This window comes from Musca domestica, unplaced genomic scaffold, assembly GCF_030504385.1.
Source record: "Musca domestica strain aabys unplaced genomic scaffold, Musca_domestica.polishedcontigs.V.1.1 16, whole genome shotgun sequence".
In the NCBI taxonomy this organism is placed as follows: domain Eukaryota; kingdom Metazoa; phylum Arthropoda; class Insecta; order Diptera; family Muscidae; genus Musca; species Musca domestica.
The window spans coordinates 12,844,801-12,864,674 of NW_026712219.1; the positions used below are offsets into that span (position 1 = coordinate 12,844,801).

General features: G+C 33.4%; 1 protein-coding gene across 6 annotated transcripts; it reads right to left on the reverse strand.

Moving 5' to 3' along the window:
* Positions 1-185: 185 nt before the first annotated feature.
* LOC101894152 (suppressor APC domain-containing protein 2) lies at positions 186-16,361 on the reverse strand. 6 transcript variants are annotated; one of them, XM_059120105.1, is made up of 3 exons: positions 16,197-16,361; positions 3,176-4,367; positions 186-702 (listed from the first exon to the last, which is right to left on the reverse strand). In XM_059120105.1, the coding sequence occupies exons 2-3, from the start codon at positions 4,334-4,336 to the stop codon at positions 262-264; spliced, it is 1,602 nt and encodes a 533-aa protein (XP_058976088.1). In that variant the 5' UTR covers positions 4,337-4,367; positions 16,197-16,361; the 3' UTR covers positions 186-261. The 6 variants fall into 6 exon arrangements, with proteins under 6 accessions (XP_058976088.1, XP_019891407.1, XP_019891408.1 ...); XM_020035848.2 differs by lacking the exon at positions 16,197-16,361 and adding an exon at positions 10,081-10,188; XM_020035849.2 differs by lacking the exon at positions 16,197-16,361 and adding an exon at positions 10,038-10,138.
* Positions 16,362-19,874: the final 3,513 nt, after the last annotated feature.

The window sequence follows — 19,874 nt, forward strand, 5'->3', positions numbered from 1 at the left end:
TAATGTTGGGAATTTTTTTGGAGATATGGACAATAATAAACTTGGATTTTACTTTTATTTTAACAAAATGGGTCCTTCCTTATATATAGAGGGGAAATATTGATTTTATGTATTAATTTCATTCAATGAGGCCCTTTTCAATGAATATAATATTGGTCTTTTGAAAACAAATTCACTTTTTTCTTATCATTATTTTAGTACATTTTATTTAATATAATTTTAAAACTAAGCTACAATATATTTCCAATATTTATATGCATTTTAATAAACAACATCAGCATCGCCCAAACCACCACCGCCACCCGATGACGTACTACATCCCGGCGACGATTGACTCAAGACATTTAAATAACTATTTGTGTGGCGTGCCAATCCCGAACGCTGTTTCAATTCAAATAATTCAGCTAATAAAGTCTGTTTCTCTCTTTCCAACATCACAATGCGTTCACTCTTCAGGTGGCCCTCGTTGGCCAGCAAACGATTCTGTTGCCGAAGACGATCGGCAATGGTGTTGCTCAACGCGGCAGCCGTCCGGTTGGAGGAGGGTATTTTTGGTGGTGTCCGAAAAGCCAAATTAAAGTGGAATGGGAAACCACCACCTCTGTCCCAGGTGTCGGCCAAAACGGAAAGACTGCGATTAACTTCAAGGACTCGAGCTCTTTGGAAATTCAGACGTTCCTGTTGCACCTCAGACCATTGTTCCTGAAAATAAGAGAAAGTAGATATTGTTTTAAGAAATTACTGAGGACCAGTTAAATAGCAAATATTATTAATAAGAAGAGTATTAGAAGTGTGGGAAATTAATAAATAATTCAAGGACTGATTTAATGAAAAAAAAATTATAAATATTGGGTTCTCAATTTGAAAATGTATGGAAGTTATATCTAAATATGAATGAAATTAGAGAGAGAGAGAGAGAGAGAGGGGAGAGGTTCTAGATATTTTGAAGCACGGCTCCTTGGAACAGACACCTTGAAAATAAACAAGACATTTTACGAAAGGTTTAATATTAAACATGAGATACCCAATGATAGGAAATTAGAAAAATAGAAAATTAGTAAAGAAATGAACAAAATTAATATTTTAAAAAGTCAACGAGAGTTACAAATGTGGTAAAGGAATGTTCTTATAGTTCTATCAGATCTTCAATTGTAGATTTTTAAAGTTAAATTTTTAATCTATTATCAGACCTACGATCGTGGTCTTCTAAATAAATATTTTTAAACGTCTACCAATACGAAAGTCTTGGATTTTTTAAGGAATATTTTTAAACGACTATCAGACCATTAATTGTTGATTTTTAAAGGTGTATTTTAAAACGAATATCAGGGCTATAATCGTGGAATTTTTAGACGACTGGTAGACCAATTATCGTGGATTTTTGAAGGAATATTCTAAATGACTTTCAATCCCATAAACCTGTTTTTAAATATCTTTAAGCGACTATCAGATCTATAATCGAGGATGTTAAAAGTAAATTTTTAAACGTCTATTGCATTAATATTCCTTGTTTTAAAGAGAAGGATATTTAAATGACTGTCGGACAATAATAGCGAACGTTTAAAGGAATATTCCTCAACGACTATCGGACTTATAACTGTGGCATTTAAAGTAATATTTTCAAACTACTTTTGGACCTATTATCATGGATTTCGGAAGGAGTATTCTTAAACGACTATAAGAACTATTATCGTGGACTTTAAAATGAGTATTTTTTAACGACGATCACACATGTTATTGTGGACTTAAACGACGATTGCACTTCTAATTGAAGTTTTATAAAAGAATAATTTTAAAGACTATAGGGATATAACAGGATATTTTTAAACAACTATCCTGCCTATAATCGTGGAATTTGAAGGACCTTTCTTAAATGTCCCTCAGACTTTAAATCTCAATTTTTTGTAAAATAATTTTCAAATGCCTATTAACTTTTAATCGTTTATTTTATAGGAGTGTTTCCCGTAGAATAAAACACCCAATATAGGACTTGGCAAGCATGGCAATAACATGCGTTTTGTGTCGAGTATTGGCCACCTCCATGAATATTGAACACCTCCGGGAAACACAATGTGTTATTGATTAGAATTATCCTCCTGAGTTTAATCTAGGCATCGAGCATCAAAGGACCATCGATAGTTAATACAACGAGGAAACCTAGATGCATAATGCTGGTTAAGATAATGTGCTGCAGTGTCGAGAGTTCTTGCTGATGTTTCATTTTCGATGTCCACTTAACCATTGAAGATACCAATGGAAGGTATTCTAATTATTGAGATTCGGTTAAAGGTATTTTATTTATGGAGTACTATATTAAAAGACCAGAAGTATGGAAGAGCACACCATATAAAGCCGAATTATGGAAAGCCTGCTTAAATGTCCACAATCTAACCGTTTTTCAGCCAATGCTCATTTCGGGAATAGTAACACTTAACTTATGTCTGATTTGAAAGATAATTAGTATTATCATACCTCTGAGAGAATACATGTGTATATGCTTCAACCTCGCTGGGGGGTATTGCAACATTACCTTGAAAATCATGGTAATGTTGCAGAAAGTGCGCGATAATTGCTTACGGATTTTGGAAGAAGAGAAGCACCGTACCTTCTCTCCGTATGTTAACAAACAAAAATGTCGCATAAAGGCAGTTGCACTCAAGACGAGCCACTGTTTGTTACGGATTTAGGTCCAGCTCGTAAATTGAACATTTTTCTCACAAAATAAGGATGGTGTGACCGTTACGTAATTTAAAATAATAAAAGGAGGATATTGATAATAATTGGTTTTAACAGGACGGCAAAAAAAGGAAGGTGTGACCGTTACGTAATTTAAAAATTGAAAAGGAGGATATTGACAACTCTTGGTTTTAACAAGATGACACAAACCAAAAAAGCCGAAGCTTTACTCGATTTTCAAAAAAAAAAAAAAAATAAATAAATAAATAAATAAAATAAATAAATAAAAAAGTTTTCTGACAGACCCATATTTTGGGAGGGTTTGTCTAAAGAAGGTTCCCTATCCATTGAAGACCATTAGAAGGTATGTATATTAACGATCTATAGAGGAGCCTAGCAGAGTATTCTCTGTTTTGAAACACACCGAATATAGGACTTCTAGATAAATTGGGAATGGAATAGAAAAGTGTATCCAAAATAAAAATAGTTTTCTGCTTACATTTGTTGAGCCCATTCTCCCCAGATATTTTATCTTCTCCTGGACATTAACCAACTGCTGCAAATACCATTCTCGGGCTTTGTCCACCGCATCCAAACCCAAAAGCAGAACCTCTCGTTCTTCTTCGAATTGTTTCAAACGTTTCAACATATTATAATCGATGCCATTCTGTAGCGTGTGTCTTCGTGGTTCTCGCCTCTTAACTGAGGCCTTTTTTAGAGGAGCATTTGAAAAATTCCCACTATCTGTGGCCGATGAGGAACCGCCATCGGCACTGCCACGATAACCACATTGTTGGAGGAAATTTGTTGGTTTCGATTTATCCTTGGCATCGATTTCATTGCGCAACACTCCCATTTGCCAATTTTGTAAGGCGTTGCGTATTTCCGCCTTGTCCATGACATTGTTGGTGGTTGTGGTGGGGCCTACATTGGTGGTTCCCAATATTCCCGAGTTTCCACCATTGGCATTAAGTACTGAGGCCCTCGGTGGTTTTGGTGGCGGCGGCGGACTGTTGTAGACGGAACGTATAATATTGGCCGTTGTGTTTAGATCTCCATCTGAATCTGGACTAAGTTGCGGTAGACTCAAAGTTCTATTGCCCGCCCATGGATTCCGGGGTAGGGGATTTTCAATATCCAATGCCGGAGCTGAGGGGGGTCTTTGTGATTTACTTGGTGACTTGGTTTTCCAGGGTGAAACATTACTGTTATTTGTTGTCACATTACTCTTGATATGTTGTTGTTGCGTTTCTTGGTTATGTTGTCCTGCATTGGTATTTTGATTCCTCAGCAGGCACAGTTTTAATCCTGCACAAAACCGCTCGAATGTCAACAGGCCACTGATGGGTGTTACTTTCCGTAAAGATTCCAGAACACCTCGTGGCAAACCTTTACTACCATCATCCTGCCATCCTTTTTCTATGTCAACAAATTTCACATAACCTGTACGTTGATCATCCAAAATATCGAATAATGTTTTCATTGACTGGACAAAGGGTTTGGGCAGCGCATCAAAGGCAGAGGTTGTGGGTCCCACTCCACTTGAGCTCATGCCTTGTGATAGATTATTTACGTGATTCATGGCGTTGTTTTGTATATTTATGGTCTGATTATTGCTGAGTACTCCCACAGGTACATCTGGATCGGCAAGACGATGCATTCTTTAGTAGATGGACTAAAGAAGTATTGCTCTGGAAAATAAAAAAAAAAAAACTGTGGATTTTAAGAAGAATTCGATTCAAAACGTATTTTTTTCAAGAATTTAAGAAAATAAAGTTTCGGTTTAATTTTTTTTTTAAATATTTACTGTTTACATTGCGAAGTTTTATAAAATATATTTATTTTCAGTGCTTATGGCCGGTTTAGGCTCAACATCTCAAACTTTTTTAAATATGAATGACATCAAGATAAAATAAAATATTAAAAAACGGAGAGATTTTGGTCCATTGACGTAGCTCCCTTTGCTGAGCAGATTCGTTTAAGCTATGAAATATTCTGCCGATAAGAATTAAACGACTGACTTCTTTTGTCATTTAACTTCTACTAGCGAAGGCGTATGAATCAGATAGATTAGTAAACTTTCATAATCCACATCATATTTTCAAAGTTGTAATCTATACCTGTCTGTGTTCATGTATGTGCGTGTTTTTATTTTTTTTTTTATTAATGACAATTTTATGTTAATATAATCAGCTAATTATATGTTTATAACGTCTCTTATCGTGAAAAAAAAAAAAAAAACAAAATTTGGCTGTATTGTCTTTGGCGTGGGATTTTGACACACATTTTGTTGTGGCTGTTTTCCTGGTGTAAAGAAAGATGCTGCTGCAGCATCAACAGCTATGTGAGTATTATAATAATTATTATGTGAGTGATTCACATAATCAAGTAAATATTTCAAAAATTGTGAATTATTTATATTTTTTTGCAATCGAGTGGTTTCAAATTTAAAAATAAATCTCACAGACTGTGTGACATTTAAAAACGTGAGTTAATGCTATTTTGAACTTTTGCCAAAGATTTAATTTAATATTCAAAAGTAATATTACTTCGTAATAAATTTTCATTGAAGATGGAATAAAATATGGCTATAGTCCTTTGTTATCTTTTACATTCGAACTAAAACGTTATACGAATTTTACAACAAAATGTAAGGATAATATTAACAAGTAAAAAACATTAAATTCGGCCGTGCCAAACTTTTAATACCCTCCACCTTAGGGTAGTGGAAACACTAGAACCAATTATGACCCACAAATACCAATTTTTAGACATATTCGTGGGAAAATTTGGCAAAAATCATCAAAATACCGAAAATCGGGAGGTACCGCTAATTAGGCCTATACAAAAGCGTGGACCTATACATACAATATTTCGCCAACGGAGCTAGAACTCATTATGACCAACACATTCCAATTTTTAGAGAAATCCGTGATAAAATGTGACAGAAACCATCAAAATACCGAATATCGGATGATACCGTTATATGGAGGCTATACCAAAGCGTGGACCTATCGATACAATGTTTCGGCGCACGAACTAGGACCCATTATGACCTACAAATTCCAATTTTCAGACAAATCCGCGAAAAAATGTGGTAATAATCGTCAAAGTACCGAATATTGGGAGGTACCGTTAAATGGGGGCTATACCAAAACGTGCGCCTATACATGTAAAGTTTCGCCACCGGAGCTAGAACCCATTATGACCAACAAATACCAATTTTTAGACAAATCTATGAAAAAATGTGGCAAAAATCATCAAAATACCGAATATCGGGAGGTACCGTTAAATGGGGACTATACCAAAACGTGGACCGATATATCTAATTTTCAATACCAACCATCCTAGATGCAATACAAATTATTCTGCTAACTTTTGACGCTCTACGTCAAATAATGTTGGCTGTATCGTGATTTTAACAGACAGACCGACAGACAGACAGACGGACATCGTTAAATCGTCTTAGAATTTTATGCTGATTATGAATATCTATACTTTATGGGGTCTACGACGAATATTTAGGGATGTTACAAACGGAATGACAAAGTTAATATACCCTCCTTTTCAAGGTGGAGGGTATAAAAACGGAGTTTCAGCTCATAATTTTTGTTATTTTTTTATTTGTCAGAGAGACATCAAAGGAAGGATATTTTGCACAAAATTTGATTTTTAAAAGCAATTGTTCTTCGTAATAGATTTTCTGTATTTTTCTATTTTTAAATTCTTCTGGAGAGACACTTGTCAAACATTTTTACTGCCGATACAAACATTTTGAAAATATTGCCTCTTTTGTTTCCAGTTTTCTATGGAAATTTTAACCCGTGAACGAAATGCGTACCTCGGATGAGAGAGAGAAAACAAAATTTATTTCGTTTGAATGTACATACGCCATTCAACATTGTAGTTTTCATTCATAATTTTCAGCCTTCCCAAAATCTTTTAAAATTTCATTAAATTTTTTTTATTTTGAATTTGTAAATGCCATAATTAATTTTTTCGATAAATGCTCTCATTTGTTAGGGATGGCTCACATTTCATCTTAGTTCTGAGAGTGATTTGAATGGAACAAAGAATAAAATTCTTTGTTCGCTCAGCAAATTTTGTGTGGGGAATTAAGTAGATATTTCTTAATTAATGGTCGAACAAGGCATAGAGAGCGAATCACGTGTTATGTGAACTTAGCATTACATACTCTTTGGGCGAAATCAATTTAAGGACCCTAGAGTCGATTTTGCGATATTCGGCTCACTATCCGACCGATGCGCACGATAAGTCTCTAAGGAAGTATCCGATGTGGGAAATAACTGTGCTTTACTTGCTCTGTCCATCAGAAGGAAAAAATAACAAGTAAAAAAAATCCGCGTGGATTTATACAGAAATGTTTCTGTCATTTCCGAATTTTAAATAATTCTGGTGAAAAGTGTGGCCAAAATCACCAAAATACCGAATATAGGGAGGTTCCGTTATATGGTCGATTATACGAAGATATTGATCTGAACACCAAACACAAGGTTTGAACCATTCCGAATACCTGGAGGTCCTATACTATATCAAAACTTGAACTTATATTAATATTCCTCTGCCTGGATGTTCCCTACATACTGGGAAGACAAAAAAAATTCTACTAAACGAAAAAAAACACCTGTAATCTGGCGGTACAGTTATATGGGGCTACATCAAAATGTAGGTCCACATTATCCTTTTTCAATACCAGACCTAAAATGCAACTCATCGAAATTTGATCAACGTTCTTATTTTTCTTCTTCTAATGTTTTAATGTTTGTTCTTCCTTATGTTTTGTGGATCTAAAATGCTGATTTCGGGGATTTACAAACGGAATGAAAAATTTAATATTTTAAAAATAGAAAATAGAATCGAAGGGAGCATTTGTTTATATAAAATCCGAAAAATATTCAAATTATAACCACTTCATGGTATCTTCAAAATTTTGAAGGTTTCGGCACCAAATTTTCAGACTCTCAATTTTGGGTATTTTGGAGATTTATGCTAATTTATTTATCAGTAAAATTACGGTTCACGAAAAATGTTCAAATTAGGTCCCCTTTTTAATATAGTCTCCTTAAAAAAATTACAGTCCCACTTTCCAATCAAATCAGTTATAATTTGGCTTCTGTGTTCACAGTGGGTAGTTTAATTCAATGTATTTACACTTTTTGTAATAGGAACTCTTCGACATTTTGAAGGTTTCAATCTCAATTTCCAAACAAATCAGCTGTAATTTAATATTTCAGATTATCTTCTCTCAAAACATTCTCATTATAGGTATAGCCTCTCTGTAAAGGAAACTGCAAATGTTAGGGTTTGTGAGAATAGCCAATTTGGCCATAAGTCAAGGTTTCGAAAATATGAACAGGTTTTAATGACCTCCACCTTGAAACGGAGGGTATATCAACTTTCTCATTCCGTTCGTAACATCCCCAAATATTCGTCGTCTGTCTGTCTGTCCGTCTGTCTGCCTGTTGAAATCACGATACAGTCCACATTATTTGACATAGACTTCAAAATTTGACAGAACAATTTGTATTGTGTCTAGGATGTTATTGAAAATGAGATAAATAGGTCCAAATTTTGGTATAGCCGGTACCTCCCAATATTTGGTATTTTTATGATTTTTGCCACACTTTTTCACAGATTCGTCTAAAAATGTGCATTTGTTGTTCGTAATAAGTTCTAGCTCCGGTAGCGGAACATAGTATATATAGGTCGACGTTTGGTATAGCTCCCATATAATGGTACCACCCGATATTCGGTGACGATTTTCTAAAAAAAACCTAAAAATTGATATTTGTAGTTCGTAATGGATTTTAGCTCTGTGGCGGAACATAGTATGTATAGGTCCACGTTTTCGTATAGCACGAATATAACGATACCCACCGATATTCCGTATTTTGATAATTCTAGTCACATTTACCGACGAAATTGTTTCAAATTTGGTATTTAAGAGTATTTGGTAGATGAGAATCTTTGAAGTATAAAATTGTCTATAGAGGTTCCCGTTTTGGTATAGCCCTCATAAATCGGCCTCACCCACTTTATATATTTTTTTTTTTGAAAAATTTAACAGCATTATCCAAACGATATTGATTTCAGATATTTTTATGATTTCAGATATTTTTTGATATAAAAATATTTTGTTTGCCCAATAGACCGGCCAAACCTAATTTTCTTTTAATTATTTTAGTTCAGAATACTTTATGGTCAATAATTTTGATAGACACAACTGAAAAGCGTTTTCACAATAAGAACTATTATTTGGATTTATTTATTGAAACCGTCAAAAATCATTCTCTGATCACTTCCTCCCCAATTCTTGATTGATAATATTTTCACTCAATTCTTTGACAGTTTCAATTCAGTTTAATTTTCAATTTTTAAAAAAGGATTAATATTTCTTTATTTGTTAGCATTTGTTTTCGTATCAAACCTTTTCTTCATTTGTTTTTTTTTTCTACGTTTTAATTTCAAACTTCATTTAAGTCGTTCAATTTCACTTTTTATTACATTTTGTTTCACTTTTCAAAATATGGAATATTTATAACAATTCTTTACATTTTTCAAAAAAAAATTCTTTCTTCCTTATTCAATAAATATTCATTGGAAACCACAAATAATTTCACTACTGAAGTGTTATGTTGTCTTTTTTTCTATTAACTTCATTCCAACACTCACTTCAACGGCATTCCATTCCATTCAACGATACGATAACGAAGAATCAAAAATGAAATAAAATCAAACAAAGGTAAAAAAAATTGTATATTTTAAGAAAAAAAAAAAAAACAAACACAACCTCAACTGTGATCAAACATGTTTATTGGTCTGAGACAGACGTTGCAAGCGAACCAAATAAAACCAAAAAGAGAGACACCAAGAAAACAAAACAAAAGACTTAAGGCACAAACCTGATTTCTTCGTCGTGCATTCACAACAAAATTGAAACAGTCAAATCTTATTTTGTTGGTGGAGGCTGCTGCCTGGTTGGTTGGCTATCTGTCTGTTTAGTTGATTTAGATGCTCTTTTGTTATTGTATTTTTGTTTCTTGATTTTATATGCTGCTGGTCAATGTTTATTTTATATGCTCCAAGAAGAAAAAGAAGAAAAAACCTATATACCTACATACACACACACACACATCGAACCCATAAAAAAAACCAATAACAACAATTTATGTTTGTTTTTAATTTTTGCCACCGCCGTTAGATCGGTCCACTGCTGCTGGATGACAAATTGACACACAAACACGATCACACATAAAAATGTGCATAACTTGTGTAATCAAGCATTAAATAATCGTTGTCTTTGCAATTGATATGCAACACGTGTTTGTCGAGAGACCAACCTGTCTTATTGTTGTAATCGTTGTTGTTGTTGTTGTGTCTTACTTGTGCACATTTAATTGTCTCGAAAACTATTATCCAATTGGCCGTAAATACAACGATGTTCAGGGTATGACGTTGTTGGCTATACTGAATGATTTTCAAATATTTTTTGTCGGTTGGAAATAATTTTGGATGCTGTGGCTCGCCACTGGCTGCATAGAATGCTGCTAACTTTTGTTTATGCCGTAGTTGTTGTTGTTGTCGAACTTCCTTTGCTCTTTCTTAAAGCATTGCTCGAGACAAGGTTATTTTTATGCAGCAGCTATTTTCTGCTTCATTTTCATGGGTTTTTGTGTTTGCTTTTCGGTGTATGCCTTCCACATTTTGCAGGTACTTGCACTTTAGAGTTGTTAAACCACAAAATATTGAACTTTTGCAAACAGCCAAACCATGGTTAGCGAAAATATGAGATATTTCACACATGTGAAGTTAGTGGACAAGGTATTTTGCATATAGAACTTTAAGTGTTTCCTATAGAAAGAAAGCCTTAAATATATATTTTATAGCAAGAGAACTATCGAGAGGTAGGAAGTGCTCCCTGATATTTTCTGTGAAAAGTATAATCTTTCGAAAACTGCTAAAAATAAAAAATCTTCCAAAGGTTTGATATTGAAAAACTCTTTCGATATGTTCTGAAGATAGAAAACTTTTAAAGGGTTTAATTTCGAAAATTACCGTCCAAAAACATTTACGATTAGAAGACCATCCAAAGTTCTTCCATTAATAGTACAACTCAATAGGCTTCCTATAGATCTCAAAATATTTAAAGACCTTCCAGGGCTCGTTTTTAGTTGAAAGATCCTCTAAAGGTCTTCTATTGAAGAAAGATCTTCCTGAGGTCGTCTTAAGATAGAAAATTTTCTAGGGTTTGAGGTGGAAATTCTTTCAGTTGTGATATTCAAATAGAAGATCTTCAGGACACCTTAAATAGGAAGAAATCCTTTCTGGAGATATTTTTTTGATGGATAATCTAGAGGCCTTTCAGATGTTTCTCAGACGTCATCTATTTGTAGATGACCCTTCAAATGTCGCCTATATATAGGATACCTTCTAGAGGTCTTCACTCAGAGGCCTTCCTTTCATAGATGATATTCAAGAGACCTTAAAATATAAATTTTTTCCAAAAGTCTTCACTATTAATACATATTTTATAGATCGTCTACGTCTTTTCCTCCTCCTCTATCTCCAGACATTAACTAAATAAAATATGTTTCACGGACCTTCTACGAATGAAAGAACTCCTAAAGTCCTTCTATGGATAGAATATTGTTCCGGAATCTGCTTGGAATAGAATAACTTCAATTGATTAAATATCTTCTGGAGGAATTATTAAGATGGACACCCTTAAATGTTTATGATCGTTCTTTGATCCTGCTAAAAATGTTAAGACTTTTTTTAAATCTTTGAAATCTTAAGCTCCCTAAAAATATACAAAGGTCTACGTTTTTAGTTGACTTGAAACCTCCTAAAAATCTTTAAAAAATCCAGCTTGGTTGTTGACTTTAAACCTCGTAATTTTTTTCAAAAATCCACATTTGTTTGCACTCCCTACAAAACTTTAAAATATCCAGTTTAAAGTAGGCCTCCTAAAAATCTGGTACCTCCTATAAATCTTTAAATAATCTAGTTTAAAGAGAGCTTTGGTACCCCCTAAAAATCTTAAAAAAATAGTTTAAATTAGACTACCAAAATCCTAAAATCATAAAATATATATGGTCAACATTTTAAAGTAGGCATTGGGTCTCCCTTAAAATCTTTGAAAATTCCAGATTATAATACGCTTTGGTACCTCCTAAAATTTTTAAAAAATCCACTTTTAAGTAATTTTTTTCTAAAGTCCCTGTTTATAGATGACTTTTGTTCCTCCTAAAAATGTCTAAAAACACATTTAAATCGATTTTGAAACGTTCTTAAATTTTCTAAAATAGAAATATAGAATATTTTGGCACCTTCTAACAATCTCTGAAAAATACATTTAAGTCGATTTTGAAACCTTCATAAAATTTCTGACAAGTCCAGGTATATAGTTCACTATGGGACCCTCTAAAAGTTATTTAAAAATCCACGTCTATAGTCTTTAGATCCTTATGATGGTCATTAAATCCTTGCATTTTTTTTCGAAAATCCTCGTTAATAGTCATTCTTAAATCCCAAAAATCTCATAAAAGTCCACGTTTATAGTCAATTTTTGACATCTGGAAAAATCTTTCAACAAATCCTTGCTGGCATGCGTCCTTAGATTCTGACAAAACTCAATTTATAACATTCGCCCATAGATCCTGTTATAAATCTTTTAGAATTTCACCTGAAAAAATTTATAACAATTAGAGCTGTCCTTAGATCCTGAGGAAATCCAAAAAAGAAATCAATATTGCCTTTATATCCTGCTAAACATCCTTCGATCTAGGTGAAATTCTTAAAAAATCATGTATACGTGGATTTTTTAAGAATTTCACCTAGATCGAAGGATGTTTAGCAGGATATAAAGGCAATATTGATTTCTTTTTTGGATTTCCCCAGGATCTCTTTATATCCTGGTACGTATATAATCGTAAATTGCTAAATATCCTTCGATCCTAGCAAAATCTTAAAAAAATCCACACACACACATACACATATATCGTATTTAGATCCTGGTTAAACCCCTCAAAAAAATGCATTTAATAATATAAAATTTTGAAATAATGAAACAATTTTTTTTAGTCCTCCTAAGATTCTGTTAATTTTTTATTTTAAAAAATTATATTTATATTTATAATTAGATACAGGAGACAATTATTTCAAAAATCTAGGTTTATTGTCGTCTTTAGATTCCGGTAAGAAACCATCAAAAATACTCTTTGTAGCCATCCTTAGATCCTGGGAAAATTTTCGAAAATCTACATAAATAGTCGTCTTTATATCTTGCAAAACAATACATTTTTGGCCGTCATTAGATCCTGATATAATTATTCAAGGCATAAATTTAAAGTCGTCGTTTAATAATGTTTAATATTCCTCAAAAAACTCGCGTTTTTATTGGTGCTTAGATTTTGGCAAATTTTTTTTTTAAATTCACGTTTATAATAGTCCTTCGATCCTGGTAAAGAATTTTCAAAAATGCACATTTATGGTAACATTTAGATTCTGTTAAAAATCATTGAAAAATCTACGTTTATATTCGTCCTTAGATCCTGGAGAAAATCCTTCAAACATTTTACGATTAAATACGTTCTTAAATCCCGTAAAAATCCTCCGTTTAAATTCGTGCTTAGATCCTCGTAAAATGCTTCCGCAAATACACATTTAATGTCGTTCTTAGATTCTGACAAAAATTCTTTAAAAATTCACATTAGTCGTCTCACTTAAATCATGGTAAAAATCTGTCTAAATCCATGAAAATCCACGCTAAAAGTCCATATATATATCCTGGTAAAAACTCTCGTTCGTAGACGTCCTTCTAAATACACACTCGTCCTTGGGTCCTCTCAAAAATTATTTAAAACCAATGTAGGGTAAGTGTACCAGTAGTCTGCACTTTTAGAATTTTCAATCTTTCAACATTCTGAGTGAAATCTTTCAATTGCAGAAAAATAAAGTTGTTAAGAGTCCAAATTTTGTTTAGTTTTCGAAATAATAAACAACAATTGAATTTGTTTTTATTAAATTGGCAAAATTTGCAATTTTACTAAAATAGTAGTTTTTTGCCAGTAGTCGGCACTATTTTCCAATGCTCAGCATGTTTATTTGCCAGTAGTCGGCATATAGTATTTCAGTAAAAAAATATTATTTTGTATTTTTTTTTATTTCTAATAGTATAAAACAATGCTATATTACTAATTCACAGTTCAATTAATTAATTTCGTTTTTAAACAGTGTTTTATTTAATTATTATTCTTAACCAAATATAGGTAGAAAATCAAGAATAGTATGGTTACCTTCAATAACGTATGGATTTTCAATTAAAATAAAAATGAGATTAAATAAAAAAGAAAAAAGTACCTTTCTTATATTTGGAATTTGTGAATTGATCTCTTTCTTTTCTTCAAAAATACCACCGCTATCTAAAACGTCAAATAGCTAATTTAAAAAACCTACTTAATTTAGAAAAGATTATCAAAAAGCACTAATAAAAACAACTGCTGACACAAAAATATTTTTTTATTTGTGTAGTTTTTGGATAATTTTTTAATTGTTTTCTCAAGTTTTGGTGAAATGGGTCAAAAATTATATTTTTCTAGTAATCGGCACCCCCTGCCGACTACTGGCGAATCTCCTTTTTTCTGTTCCTAATGTCGGCATTAAATAATATAACAGAAAAACGCTTGATTTGTAATTTTTTAAGTTATAAAATGATCTTAAGACTGTTATTTACTTTAATAAAATATTTCTGATTCCAAATGTATTAAATTTAATTTACTTAAATCGATTATTAAGTTGACACCACCACTAATTTTTTCTTTACAAACAAGCACTCTCGCACGCGTTGGAAGACACTCAGTGACGAAAACCGTTATTCTCTCGTAATAAATGATCGGAGCTCATTGTTTTTTACAGAAAGAGAGCAGAGAACACTTTTGACGTTTTTTTGCAATTATTTCATTATTTGGTCAATTCTATTCTTAGTTATTTAAGTTTAAATTTAAAAACTGCCGACTACTGGGACATGCCGACCTTAGGCGCACTTACCCTATTTAGGTTAGGTAAGAGGATGCCCAGTTGCTTAGCAACCGATCCACTCGGTGTTCATCTTGATTAGAGTGAAAGGAAAGAAATGAAGAGAGAGAGAGAGAGAGAGAGAAAAGAGATTATATTAGAGAAGATGTATTCACGAAGAATTTATCGTGTTGTCTTTAGCCATTACCGTGAGCCTCAGTCTGGCTCTAAAAAGAGTTGGATAGTGACAGAGTAGGTGTTCTGCAGTTTCTATCTCTTCCTCGTCTTGATAAAGCCTGCAGTAGACAGTATCGTATTCTCACCCACCTCCCCCTCTCCCCACACTTACAATTCACCGCCCTAATGTTATGTACAGTGACCTGTGATTAAGCCTACCACAAGTTTTAGGTAAGATTGATTTTTGGAAGCATTACAGTCTCTTGCATTTTGCCACTTATGCTGAAATTTTCTAGAATAGTGTTTGTGTATTATCTGGAAGAAGTAACACAAGGGTGGCTTCAAAGAGCTTTCAATCTCTAGAACAGCTGACTCATCTGCAGCTTCATTGCCAGAGATATTACTATCACCAGGAACCCAGCAATGCTTAATAAAGGACTTCACTTTTTCCGGAGCAATTCTGCACTCCAGGACTACCAAAAATTTGATGACGGATGAATTTAGCGCTTTTAGAGCCGCTTGACTATCGACACATATAGTCATCGGTCCATTAACTTCAAATGTTCGATTTATCAGCAATTCTACGGCTTTCCTGAGTCTTTATTGAGTTTGAATGAATTCCGAATATTCAAACAACATATTTAGTCGTCTATCTTTTCTTGTAATCAATCGCTTTTATTGTTACCTTTGGAACCTCTTAAAATATTTAAAAATTCAACCCTACAGTTATCTTTGTAATACCCAAAAATCTATAAAAAAAATACCACCGCGAAATCTACTCCTGAATGACTCATATCCATATTTTCAAATCCCGTTTTATACCTTTTTGTTGGTGTTGTTGTTGTTCTTAGTAACGTATATTCGTAGATTCTTGTTTGAGTTGATGGTAGTTCTATTCCATCCATTATCCATTTCCCTGGTAATGCCGGCCGCCAATCAGTCCGACCACAGGAAAATTGCATACTTGTTTGTCATTACCAACAGCAACAACTACAACAATTCTGGTTAAATTGCATCTGGCTAGCTGATTGTCTATCCCTCGGTCTGTCTGTCTGTCCGTTGATCTGCGTGCCTTTCCGTTTGTCACTCGGTCTATTTATAAATGTGTTATTAACGTTGGCTGGGGTTAAAAATAATTTATGAAGTTAGGGAGCTATGATGCAGTTCTTAGTTATGCACCAACCTTGCACCTTTAGTCATTGCCACTCTTTGCCCATTCACTAGTTATCTAGTTTTAGGTCTATATTTATTTTTTTTTGTGTTTTTGTTGTTGTTCTTGCTTCTTTCTTTAAGAATTATGTGTTTACTTTCTAGGTTCCTTGATTAAGGCCTATGGGGTTTGGTTTCATGTCACTTAGATAGTTCTGTGTGCTTGTTGTTGCTCGTAACCGCACGTCACTTTTTTTGCTCTGGATTGCAATGCATTTTACTCGTGCCGTTCCGTACCGTACCGAACCGTGCTACAAATGGTTCGTTCGCCCGTTCGTTGTACACTTACGTGTGTTCTGCCTATTTGCCTCGCATGCGCAGTAAGCCATCGAACCGTTGTTGGTTTTGACTTTGGTTGGCTGGTTGGCTGGTTGGCATGCGTTTGAGCGTGCTATGCTCAAATGCTTATTGAGTTTACCTAAATTTGTGGTGTATGTGGAAAGGTACCCTACTTTTGGTCATTATGGTATACAATAAATAAAAAAACCTTCACTTCTGAAATTAAAATAATTTGGGAGTGTGACAAATATAAAGCTTGGACCAAAAATAGTTGGAAAGCATCAGTCAGCTTGCCGACGGATATATGTATACCCCCCCGCCTGTGACCATTTTTATAAGGAATGATTTGTATTTTTTACAAAGCACAAAAAATCATTTGGGAGTTCTGAAAAATTAAAAAAAAAAACAAGTGAAAAAGCAGCTAAGTTCGGCCGGGCCGAACTTTTAATATTCTCCACCATTTTGAAAGAACTTGAACATTTTCAAAAAATTCCGAAAACTACCTCTGAAAACCGTTATATGGGGGTTATACGAAGACGTGGACCTGCATTCAAACATTTCTGTCATAGGCTGTAGTACCCATTACGAACTACAAATACGAAATTCGAAATAATTCCGCTAAATAATGTCGCTAAAATCATGAAAACACCGAAAAAAATACCATAGGTTGTTGTACCCATTAGGATCTTCTAGTACGAAATTTAAAATGATTCTAGTGAATAGAGTTGCTGAAATCATCAAAATACCGAATATCGGGAGGTACCGTTATACATATAAAAATTGTTTTCATAGGTTGAAGTACCCATTGCGAACTTCAAATACAAAATTTGAAACAGTTCCAGTGAATAATGTCGCTAAAATCATGAAAATATCGAATATCGGGTGGTACCTTTATATGGAGGCTGTACGAAAACGTGGGCCGACATGGCCCATTTACGAACTCAACCTGCCTACTGGTAAACTATGCATGTACGCATAATTTTAGCCTTCTATCTCAATTCGTTCATGATAGCGTGATTACAACAGACAGACGGATAGACAGACATACGGACATCGCTAGATCGTCTTAGAATGTTAATCCAGAATATATACGCTAATCCAGAATATATACTTTGTAGGGCCTATTATGAATATTTCAAGGAGTTACATACGGAATGACAAAGTTAATATACCCTCCATAAAATGGTGAAGGGGTATAAAAACTGTTGGATTAATTTTAAAACTGTACGTAAAAAATATTTAGGAGAATTTCAGTCAAAAACTTTTAAAAGATAAAACATTTAAAATATTAACATTTTTTTAAAAATCGACTTTTGTAGTTGTCCTTAGATCCTGGTAAAAATCATTTAGAAGTTCATCGAAGTCGTTCTCAGATTTTGGTAAAAATCGTTTAAAAACCAACGTAGTGCAAATTTTACGAACATCTACGTTTTAATTCTGGTACATTTTTTTTCAAAAATTCATTCAAGTTGTGCTTAGATTAAGGATAATCTTAATATGCACGTTTAAAGTAGTCCTTAGATGCTGGTGAAAATCTTAAAAAAAAATCTACTTTTTCAAATGTTCTTAGAAATTGGTGAATACCCTTTAAAAATCCAAGTCTATAGACAACGGTGAAAATCTTTAACAAAATCCAGGTTTATAATCGTCTTAGATGCTAATGATTTTTTTTCAAAAATCCACGATTTTTGTCTTCCTTAGATCCTGGTATAAAACAACCTTAATAAAAATTCACTTTATAACCGTCTTTAGATTCGTTTATAGTTGTCTTTAGATCCTGGTAAAAAACCATTAACATTTTTTTCGTTCCTAGATCACGTTAAACATTTCTCAAATATCCCCGTTTATAGCCATCTATTGATGCTGGTAAAAGTTTTTTAAGAATCCGCGTTTATAAACGTCCTTAGATCAAGGAAAAAATCGGTCAACATTTCGTCGTAGATTTAAAAAAAATCATTTCAAAATCTACATCATAAGTTGTCAAAAATTGTAGTTTTATATCCTCTATTGAATCTCTATTGAATTCACGTTTATAGTCGATATTTTTTAATCGTCTTAGACATTAATAAGTTTGTTTCAAAAAATCCACGATTTTGTCTTATTTCGATACTGTTAAAAAAATAAAAAATCATTTTATAATCGTCTTAAGATTCGTTTACAGTCGTCTTTAGATCCTGGTAAAAAAAAACACATTTATACTCGTTCCTGTTTATAGCCAACTATTGACCTTTGGGCAAGTTTTTAAATTTTTTAGATCTAGGTAAAAATTTTTTCAAAATTTCGTCATAGATTTTGGTAAACATATTTTAAAAATCCATGCTTATATAAAAATAAAGGTCAGTGAAGAGAAAAACATAACTGAAAACATGAATTTTTTCCATGAAGTTCTTGAAAAATCCACAATATTTGAAAAGAAATATATATATAATATTTAAATATACTACAATTAGACTTTTATTCTTAAAATCGTAAAAACAAGCTTAAGAAGTAGGCTATTTTTATACCCTCCACCTTGGAAAGGAGCGTATATTAACTTTGTCATTCCTTAAATATTCGTCTTAGACCCCATAAAGTATATATATTCATAGTCAGCATAAAATTCTAAGTCGATTTAACGATGTCCGTCTGTCTGTCTGTCCGTCTGTCTGTCTGTCTGTCTGTTGAAATCACGATACAGCCCACATTATTTGACGTAGAGCGCCAAAATTTAGCAGAGCTATTTACATTGTGTCTAGGATGGTTGGTATTGAAAATGAGATATAGCGGTCCACGTTCTGGTATAGTCCCCATATAACGGTACCTCCCGATATTCGGTATTTTGATGATTTATGCCACATTTTTTCACGGATTTGTCTGGAAATTGGTATTTGTAGGTCATAACGGGTCCCTGAGCGTGTGGCAAAACATTGCATGTATAGGTCCACGTTGTGGTATAGCCCGCATGTAAAGGTACTTCCCGATATTCGGTAATTTGATGATTTTTGCAACCTTCTTTCACGGAATTGTCGGAAAATTGGTATTTGTTGGTCATAATGGGTTCCAGCTCCGGTGGCGAAACATTGCATGTATGGGTCCATGATTTGGTATAGCCCCCATATAACAGTACCTCCCGATATTCGGTATTTTGATGGTTTTTGCCACATTTATTCACCAATTTGTCTAAAAATTGGTATTTGTGGGTCATAATGCGTCCTAGTTCGTGTGGCAAAACATTGTAATTATAGGTCCACGTTTTGGCATAGCCCCCATATAACGGTACCTCCCGATATTCGGCATTTTAATGGTTTTTGCCACATTTCTTCTAATGTTTCTTTTACCCTAAGGTCGAGGGTATTAAAAGTTTGGCCCGGCCGAACTTCCTTTTTTTTTACTTGTTTTACTTGTTACTAATTAAATTCTTCAGGATTTTTTTTGAACAAAAATCATTGCTTTGACTAGAAAATATTAAAGTTATTTATTTTTTTTTGCCGATATTAACGATTAACAATTATTATTTA